Genomic DNA, 10,742 nt, shown 5'->3' with positions numbered 1-10,742 from the left:
GGATCCTGGGACTAAACACCTCCCTCTGCAACTGGATCCTGGACTTCCTGGCGGGCCGCCCCCAGGTGGTAAGGGTAGGTAACAACACATCTGCCACACTGATCCTCAACATGGGGGCCCCTCAGGGGTGCGTGCTCAGTCCCCTTCTGTACTCCCTGTTCACCCATGACTGCATGGCCAGGCACGAATCCAACACCATCATTAAGTTTGCCGACAACACAACAATGGTAGGCCTGATCACCGACAACGATGAGACAGCCTATAGGGAGGAGGTCAGAGACCTGGCCGTGTGGTGCCAGGACAACAACCTCTCCCTCAATGTGATCAAGACAAAGGAGATGATTGTGGACTACAGGGAAAAAAAGAGGACTGAGCACGCCCCCATTCTCATCGACGGGGTTGTAGTGGAACAGGTTGAGAGCTTCAAGTTCCTTGGTGTCCACATCACCAACGAACTATCATGGTCCAAACACACCAAGACAATCGTGAAGAGGGCACGACAAAGCCTATTCCCCCTCAGGAGACTGTAAAGATTTGGCATGGGTCTTCAGATCCTCCAAAAATTATACAGCTGCACCATCGAGAGCATCCTGACTGGTTGCATCACCGCTTGGTATTGAAAAATCTCAAATCTCAAATATATTTTGATTTGTTGAACACTTTTTTGGTTACTACATGATTCCATATTTGTTATTTCATAGTTTTGATGTCTTCACTATTATTCTACAATATAAAAAATAGTAAAAAGAAAGAAAAACCCTTGAATGAGTAGGTGTGTCCAAACGTTTGACTGGTAGTGTATATAGAGTTGGAAAATGTGTGATAGCATTGCAACAATGGTAGCTTTGTTATCACTCTTTCTTTCATCCCTCCATCCCATTTCATCCCTCCATCACAAATGTGTGGGTCTGGCTCATGAACTAGGCCTATATAGGCCACACACAGATCATCAGTCAGCAAAATGAAGTTCAAAAGGCACTTGCTCAACTATGTGCTGAGGGGCCCTGACGCTTATAGCTGCACAACCGGTATAGGCCTAAAACAATCCTGCATTTTATTTTATTAAGTGTAGGCCTATAGACTAGTCCTATAGGCTTACATTTGAATTTAACTTATTTTGATTTAATCTAAACAATAGAAAATAAATACATTAAAAATAAATAAATAAATAAACTAAAATAGCCTGTAATCATCATAACCAAAGCCTATTAAACAATTCGAGGACTATGATGGCCTATACGAAGAAATTATTCAACTAACGTAAAAAAAATTAATCTGCATATATAGGCCTAAATTAAGTAAGATATGTCTACCTAAATAAATCCGAAACTATGTTTGATATTTTTTATGATTGATCAGTGAATCCGCTTAAAAACTTAATCCAAAAACATCCCACGAATGAACCTTCCCAAATCACTTTCCCCTAATCCTAATTTGCATATAAGAAAATGCCCGGACGTCAAAGGAGCAGGGATCTGTATGGTTTTAAAGGGTCAGACGAGGGGTTAGTTGGGGACAATAACCCCGCATGAGTCGTTAGATAGCGGCCGTCTGGATTAGTGATGCAAATGCCAATTTTACCAATGACTAGAGTCCTTAATCTTTGGATCCTCTCACCTTTTTTATTTTCTGGTATCTCAAAATGTCATCGCATTCAATGGAAATGCCTTGGTTTTGTTAGGTAAAACGTGTATCCGATTCTCACAGGCTAGAGCAGCACTTCCGTGAAATGTTAATTTGAAATTGGCATGAAGTTGTCACGTCATGTTAGCCCTATATTACGACAGTAGGCGATTCAATGGCATTTTCAAAGGCCTGAATTAAGTGATCGATTAATTAGCTGACTTCAGTAGGCTACAACGCAACTGTTGGCATTCTTATGTAGGGATAATGTCATCATTTTGAGGAAGGACGTTGCCAATAATGCGCAACGGCTTTAATTTGCAACTTCAGTCTGCAAATTATAACGTTTAGGCTACTCGATTTTGCTCTAAGCCTATTCTCATATTTTGATCAATGCATCAAACATTTAAAAAAAATCGAAATGTATTAACATTTCTTTACACTGTCTTAACATTTCTTGAAATCCTATAAATGTTCACTGGGCTTAAAAAATAAATCATAAATGAACAATTGCCTTTTAGGTAGGCTATAGTAATTCATGCACATACATTCACACTTTTTCCTCGATTTGAATTAGGCAAATTAATGGATTTTTTTTATCAACTCATTTTCGAATAATATGTCTTAATTGTTAAAGGGATATTTTTAATAGGCCTAATCACTCCCAAAACAATCAACATTAATACTTTCGATCCCTAATTTAATATGGATCTTATAGAAATGGAAATGTTAGTGCACGATTTATTAGTTTAGCCTATTCATATATTGAGCAGTGTTTAGCCTATCTGATGTTGTTTTAAAATATTTTCCTCACTTCTAGGCCTATTTATAATATTGTTCTCTCTTGTAAATTTAGTTTAGGTTAAACCATTTAAAATTCGTTTTAACAGGTTTATATTTTCTTTTAAATCAGAAGTTGGAAATTATTTTGGAGGAAACTGAGCATTCTGGAAAATGTCAAATGATTTCCATACTTCACCATTGAATTTCAAACATTGGGATGTTAATTAGGCATAGCCTATATGTGTTTTTAGAGGGACGAATATTGATTAAATCGGACGTGGTATTTGTACAACCAGGCTAACTTTCTAAAAAACACACCTCTCAAGAAATCCCACAGTATCCAAATAACATCTCGTGTTTGTTCCAAGATAATACCAGTAATCCGTGACGGTTAGCCTATCAGTTACAGGCCGCTGTATCAAACTCTTTCAAGATGGTGAGTAAATGAACTTTTCAGGGTGCAAACTCCACCAGATCAGTCGATTTCAGACGGTTTCATATTAATTCACTTTATCCTGAATCCTTCAGAAGGCCGCGGGCATGGAGAGAGAGTTCGGGCCGACTCTTCTCTGGTTGCTATTTGTCCGCGCGAGGCCCAGGGTGCCCTTTTGATCATTTCAATCTCTCCTCGGTGAGCTCCTTCTGATTGGTCGAGGGAGTAAGAAGGGGAAAATCTTTAATTAAGTAGATAATCTCTTGTTGGGATGAGAGTGGGTCCATTTCAGAGCCCCCCTCTAGTGAGTCCCACATGAGTATCTTAGCATATACAGCCAGTGTGGAGTGGAGTTGTGTATGTATTTAGGGTAGTAGCTCTCACTATATAATCTATCCTCATTTAGAGAGCTGCTGAATGTGCATACCATCCCTCTATCCTCTCTCATCTCTTCTGTCAGGATGTTCATGCATTTGGAGGTCTGTTACTATATCTTCATTTTGATGACTCACATGACAAGGTCCTGCTTCAGCTGGTGAGTTTCAACTATTTTGGAATCTTTGTGATTGCCTCATCCATTCAATGCAGTGGATGTGATAGGAAGGTTGTTCATGAAATATTGGTACATAGACCTATTGGAATAGGGAAATCATTCAATGATTTTGATGGTGAAATGTTTTCTATTTACTCATCAAATTAAAAAGTTAGTTTTTTACGTTCGAAAATGGTTTACCAAACGCCACTGTTTGGTGCAGGAATGGGAAACAATTAGGCTTCTTGATTTTCCTTTATGAGAATGTAGGGATGGAAAAGTATTGAATGATGACAATTCAATATTTTCCTGTAATTCTTGTAATGTTTATTACTCATTAATCTACTTTAATCTCACTCTATTTTATTGAGGATTTTTTGTATTAGAGTATGGATGAATAACAATGCATTTTGGCAGTATTCAATCATACTTTTAACATAATTACCGTAGGTCTTTATTTTAGGTATTTTGGGTATAACCTACCCAAGAAATTCACATTAACACCATGGTTATTGACCAGCAGGCCAGGGTTTTATTCATTTGGGAGACAAGGATTTAGATGAATTATATGGTTTAGCACCATGTTATTATATGTTTTAGTACTGCGTTATTTAAGATAGATAATGACGCTTTAGTACCATATTATTAAATGCTATTAAAGATAACCTAATGAGAGATGTTAAGTGAGGGAGCTGTGGAATTCCTGCCCTTGCTGAAGGACACTTAATTCCCAGAGTTAATAAGCTGTCTCCTCTTCCAGGTCAGTGAATAATTTCCTGATGACTGGACCTAAGGTAAGCCAACATTCTTTTGATCTTCTGGCCAGATCCCTTTTTCCCTATCCTCCTTCCCTCCCAAAAAAGAGAGCAAAAACCACCCCTGTGAGGATCTCTTACAAAACCTCAGTCTGAAGACATTATTGAAGTATGTTACTCTCTTTCTCCCTCTATTTTTCTATCTATAGATAGCATCTCCTCTTCTCCACAATGAGAGTTTATGGTTCCATATACATATACATTTTCATCATTTATTTGTTGTAACAACAGCAAGAGTATAACTAAGCAGTGTTATGCTGGCCTTTTGGGTTCACTCCATATACGTATCTTAATGCACTTGACCCTATTGAGGCTAAGAAGCTTTGAATGTCCATGGGTTGAGATAGTATAGGCGGAGAGTTATTGGGTTCAGTGTGTATAGAGGCAGTGGCAGGAGAGGACCTGGACAGGGTTGGGGTCAATTTCATTTCTTTTTCAGTCAATTCAGGAAGTTAACTGAAATTCCAATTCCAATTTTACCCATGAGAGGCAATGGAGGCAGTAGAGGCACAAGAGGTTCCAGGATTGAGTGTGTATCGCACAGGAGGCTGCTGGTGAAGGGATGAGAGCTCATAATAATGGCTGGAATGGCGTGACTGGAATGGTATACCGTTCCATTCATTTTGTTCCAGCCATTACTATGAGCCCTCCTCCCCAATTAAGGTGCCACCAGCCACCTGTGGTATAGAGACAATGGAGGTAGTAGAGGTCCCTCGGTTGATAGAGCTAGACTAGAGGCAGGAAAGGCAGTAAAGATCACGCTGTGTTGAGTGGGAATAAACTAGAGGCAGTAGAGGCAGGAAAGGCAGTGCTGGCATGTGCTGTGCTGTGGTGGGTGGTCATCATTAGCCCACCAGACCCCAGTGAGAAGCAGAGAGGTGGTGGCTCAGTCTCTCAACAGGCCACTTGAGACATATCATTCACACAGTCTCAACAAGGACTAGAGAGCCGGGCGAACAAGCCAAGTGGACATGGTGAACTTGTAAAGAATAGGGCTTGGGATTCTAAACTCACTCAGGGGTTGTGAATCATGTTCAAAAAGTTGAATTAATATTGTATTAAGACTTTTTCCCTGGTCCATTTCTGTTGCTAACCGAAGCTAATGTCTATTAGTATTGTTGCAACAAAAAATCCATTAATACACTAGGAATTTTGGGGTTATGGAACTAAATGTCCCTAGAATTTGTTGCTTTTCATGATTGATCCCATTCAGTTTTTAGTGTATTGTACCATTACATATGACATGATGATATACTCCTCTGTGTTCCTCCAGGCTTACCTGATTTACTCCAGCAGCGTAGCGGCCGGGGCGCAGAGCGGCATCGAGGAGTGCAAGTACCAGTTTGCCTGGGACCGATGGAATTGCCCTGAGAGAGCCCTGCAACTGTCTACACACAGAAGCCTCCGCAGCGGTAAGAGCCAATGATCCAGGCTCCATTGGAATTCTGAATTCCATTTTGGAATTCCAATTAGAAAATTTGGAGAATTTGGGAATTCTAATTCAGAATTTGGGAATTTCTGTTGTGCTGCCCAAATTACACCCTATATTGCTGCCTAAATGACAATATTCTCCATATAGTGCACTACTTTTGGCCAGAGCTAAATATGATACCTAATTCTCCATATAGTGTACTATTGTTGACCAGACCAAATGTAGGGCACTATATGGTCAAATGTAGTGCACTATATGCTGTCTAGGGCATCATTTGATCTGCCCTTTAATAACAGACCGGCTTTAAGTCACAGATAGGCCCATCCAGATCAAGGAGGAAGGACTCTTTCTAGAAAGTGAGATGGTGTTTGTTTGTTTGTTTAGTCAGGAGATTCATCAGTCAAAAGGATCGTTACAGCAACCCCACGGCCGCCACGGTTCCCTCACCCAAAACAACAGCAACCCCACGGTCACACTGGCCAAAACAAACACTACTAATCCAATTCACAACATCCTACTGAGCCTCCCATCGACGGGACCCTGTTCAGGGGCCTTGTGAAAACATGGCACCCCAATGGCAATTAGAGGCAATGTGTTAATTACCAGGAGAGATAGGAGATAAAGGATACTGTGGAGTGAGAGGCGTTGAAATAGAAACCCCACTCTAAAGAAAGGGTTAGGGTCACAGGCTAGAGGAGAGGAATGACGTATTCAGAAGAAGGCATTCCTGAGAACAGAAGGCATTCCTGAGTGCATTTTAAAATGTCTCTCTCACACACAGCGAACAGAGAGACAGCGGTTGTCCTTGCCATCAGTTCAGTAATCATTGCTACTATAATATAATAATATATCATATATTTTTTCCACAGCGAACAGGGAGACAGCATTTGTCCATGCCATCAGTTCAGCAGGAGTCATGTACACTCTGACGAGGAACTGCAGTCTGGGGGACTTTGACAACTGCGGCTGTGATGACACCAGGAATGGACAACGGGGTAAGAGAAGATAAATAAATCCACACACAGATCATTACAAGACACGCATAGATGAAACAGCTGATGCACATACTGTGTTGTAGTCATGTGATGTGATTCGGTTGTAGGCAAAACAACATTTTAAGTATTTTTCAAGTACCTTAGAAATAATTCCCTTCCACGTTTTTCCGTCACAAATGGTGAGCCACCCTCTCATACAGGCAAACTCCTGCTTGTGACCCCAGGGGGTGCTGGCTGTGGGGGAGGGGGGGGTGGGGGGGGGCTGCAGTGAACTGATGATTGTGGTTGTGTTTACAGGGGGTACAGGCTGGCAGTGGGGGGGCTGCAGTGACAACGTGGGGTTCGGTGAGGCCATCTCCAAGCAGTTTGTTGATGCGCTGGAGACGGGTCAGGACGCTCGGGCCGCCATGAACCTCCACAACAACGAGGCTGGACGCAAGGTACAGTATTTACTTTACTTTGTACTTTTACTCTTACCATTATTTACTATATCATCTATGTTCCCTGACTGGGACACATACAGTAAGGCATCCATAAAAACAGTACCCATAAGTCCCCTAAAACATTTGTGAATAAGGACACACAAGGAAATACTGTACTCCTCAGCTTTCCAGCTTGATAGCTGCTGTGTGGCAACCATTCGGGTGCAAATCGGCAGGCGAGTGCTAGGCAACACATTGGTGCTGCAAGGGGTGAGCTATCCCTCAGCACCATACAATTGAAAAAACTTAGATGATATAGTGAAATATTATCATAATTCCAGATAGATATAGAGCTTGGTTTTCGGGGTGTTCTGAACTCCAGATCATGTTGAGATTAAATCAGTGAGATTGCCATAGGGGGGAGCTCTTGTAGTTCAAGCTGGAGGGCCAGATGGCCTGTTTGATATTTGCGTTTCCCACTCGGCCCCCCAACCGACCGACTGCTCAATGTAAAGTACCTTTTGAATCATGTTTTTATTTCTCAACCCTCCCAGTGAGAATTACAGCTTACAGCAAGCGTACCACCCAAGCGTCCCCTTTCACGTCCCCATAAGTGAGGTGCCACTCGTCCTGCAATAACCACAGTGTGTTCGCTGTACCAGAAGGGCCTATTTACCAGTTACTGAATGTCCTTTATTATGACAAGACTTGAGTTGCAAGATCTCAGGATCACTGGTGCTACTTCTTAATTAGAGTATCCCATGGTTCCACACACTGCAGACGGGGGCCAGTATTATGCCTGCCTGCTCTCTTTAAATACGTTTTTAGTTTTATTCTTGCAATAAGCATCCAACATTTATTCTGTTGGTCTTTGTGTGGCCCCTGAGGAGCCATAGTCAGGGACCACAGGCGAGAGAATGGAGTGGTCTTTGTTTACCCCGCCTAGGAGCCCTCCTGTTGGGCCCTCGCTGCCCCTCCGAACCCCATGGCACCTGGAGCATCATTGTAACAAAAAAAATACCAGAGAAAAAAAGAAAAACTCACCCCTTTTTAATTTTGCCACTCAATAGACTCCCCATAGACTCTTCATTGGTTCTTCTCATGGCAGAAAACATGTTGACAATGGCCTTGCTAAATAAATACTCCTCTCACTCCAGGAGGGACACAGTCAGTGTCTCGATGTGAAACTTTGATTTGGCCCTCACCTCGCGAGAAAGCGCTTCCCCTCCCCATAAAGAAACGTTCCTTTTCAACCGACATCTGTTGACATATGTGTCAGGGTGAAGTCAGGAAATATTGAGGGGGACCACAAAAGCTGACAAAAACTTGAGCATGAACCTTGAACCTATCCTTTCTCCCCTCAGTGAATTCATCCTCTTTTTGTCAAGTGGGAAGGCTTGAGCGTACAATGGGTTAATTTGACAACACATCAATCAAGAGCCAATGGTCTTCACATTACACAACTGATTCTTTTAAACAAAACCATGCTCAGCCACACACACATACACAACTGATTTCCTGAGACCAAATCAATGAACTTCTCATCTGCATGTTGCTGCTTTAAAGCGCAACTGAAGGCAATAAACAACTTCTCTGATAGAAAACTATATTAGTCAGAAGCAAAGTTTTGTAAGTGAGTTCGTCATGATTTACTTGAGGGTTGGGTTTTGATTTCACAATGCTTACTTGCCCACTAACAAGGGATACACAGCTACAGTGATTGTGCTCTGTCCAATCCTACCGCAGAACACAGAGACAGTGAGACAGACATGCCTATCAGCGCAGTGGATCTGACTTTGTTCACGTAAGACAACAGGTCGCACATTTTTTTAACTTGAGAAATATAGCACCAAATACCTTAGCTAGATGTACAATTTTGCGAGTTATCTTAGATTCATTCTGACTATTTTGAGAAAGTAATACTGGCTTTTGTTCCTATGGTGTCTCATGGGCGACAAACCCATCAGTAACTGGCACATCGAACCACACCCCCAAGACTGAAATATTGTTTCTTACAGTAATGAGCAACAGAGAAACATGCTGAATCAGTGCGTTCAGTTGCGCTTTAAAAATAACTCTCCTTAATGATGTATTTTTCTACACTCCTGTTTCAGCTGGTATTTGCCTGGTGCTTACATAATAATTATATGGCATCAATAGGTTATTTCTGGAGTTTACAGAGTATTTACTTTATGCAATGTTCAGGTTATTATAATTACAATTTTCCAGGTGAATCAGACTGTAGAATAAAGCTTAACCAAAGTCTCCCTCCCTCCACTCCTCCCCTCTCCTCTCCCTCCCAGGCAGTGAAAGGAACCATGCAGAAGACTTGTAAGTGCCATGGCGTCTCTGGGTCCTGTACCACACAGACCTGCTGGTTACAGCTACCAGAGTTCCGGGAGGTGGGAAACTACTTGAAGGAGAAGTACCACCGAGCCCTGAAGGTATATATTGTTTATTGTTTATATTAAACAATATTGTTTATAGGCACTTTAAAGGCACTTCACATAAAGTTTATTCATTTATTCATTCAAGGTGGACCTGCTCCGGGGAGCCGGGAACAGTGCAGCCAGTCGAGGGGCCATCGCAGAGACTTTCAGCTCCTTCTCTCGTAAAGAACTGGTCCACCTAGAGGACTCCCCAGATTACTGCTTGGAGAACCGTACCCTGGGTCTGCCCGGCACGGAGGGCAGAGAATGCCTGAAGAAGGGCAAGAACCTAAACAAGTGGGAGAAGCGGAGCTGCAAGAGGCTGTGTGGGGAGTGCGGTTTAGCCGTGGAGGAGAGGAAGGCGGAGTTGGTGTCGAGTTGCAATTGTAAGTTCCACTGGTGCTGTGCAGTGAAGTGCGAGCAGTGCCGCAAGACGGTGACCAAGTACTTCTGTGTGAAGAAGGGAGGGCAGAGGGGGAAGAACGAGAGCGCTGGGAGCCGTAAGAAGAACCTGAGGCTGAGGAAGAAGCACTGAGCTGCATCCATCTTCCTCACCATCATCATCACTGCCACACGCCGTGTCTTCTCACAAGCTGATTTTCACAGACCTTCTGTGTGTCCCGAAACTGCCCCTCTCAAACGTTTCTACAACAAGCTTTCTGCTTGTATTCTAAAGACTTAATTGGAAAATAATTTATTGAATAAGTCCAGTATTGTTGTTATCCCAATCAAATGTTTAATAGTGGGGGAGAAAATGTGTGTACAAAAAACATGTTGATAAACTACATGATAGAGAAAGAAGAGAGGGAAACTATTAGTTGTTTAGAACTGATGGTATAAAGGGTATACATATATTTAAAAGTATTTTTTAAAAACTTTTTCCCCCAATTATATATATTATTATAAGTCATTGGGCATTTAAAGCATGTTACATACGGCTGCACTCAATAATCTCCTTCATACCTGATATCTTGAACAACTCTTCCTTAATGGTCAGTCAACACTAAACCTCAACAACATCTTATTTATTGTCATAAGTACCACCAATGAGCTACGCCATTTCTGATTGGTCAGTTTATCAAACATTCCTTCCTGTCTTGATGACCAAGCTCTCTCTACCCGTGACAGTGCCTGAGATCGAAGCATCCCAGTAGTTTGTTCAAGCATGTATCACAACAGATATTCAGATTTATAGGTTTGAAAAACAAGAAGGGACTTCGGGGTGCATTCCTCTCGTCCACTCCCCTGCCTTCCCCTGCCCCGCCCAGCCTTGCCCTG

The 10,742-nt window shown here is 42.1% G+C and overlaps 1 protein-coding gene across 1 annotated transcript; it reads left to right on the top strand.

Moving 5' to 3' along the window:
* Positions 1-3,256: 3,256 nt before the first annotated feature.
* On the top strand, positions 3,257-9,999 carry LOC311148479 (protein Wnt-8b; the record flags this gene model as incomplete). The annotated part of the gene is made up of 7 exons (XM_084185455.1): positions 3,257-3,374; positions 4,132-4,165; positions 5,460-5,598; positions 6,488-6,613; positions 6,911-7,053; positions 9,339-9,479; positions 9,571-9,999. The coding sequence occupies exons 1-7, from the start codon at positions 3,301-3,303 to the stop codon at positions 9,997-9,999; spliced, it is 1,086 nt and encodes a 361-aa protein (XP_084041581.1). The 5' UTR covers positions 3,257-3,300.
* Positions 10,000-10,742: the final 743 nt, after the last annotated feature.

The sequence above is a fragment of the Coregonus lavaretus genome, assembly GCF_964263955.1.
Source record: "Coregonus lavaretus genome assembly, chromosome: 1".
In the NCBI taxonomy this organism is placed as follows: Eukaryota; Metazoa; Chordata; class Actinopteri; order Salmoniformes; family Salmonidae; genus Coregonus; species Coregonus lavaretus.
The sequence above is the reverse complement of the archived record's forward strand: the minus strand, read 5'-3'. Positions and strand labels throughout refer to the sequence as shown.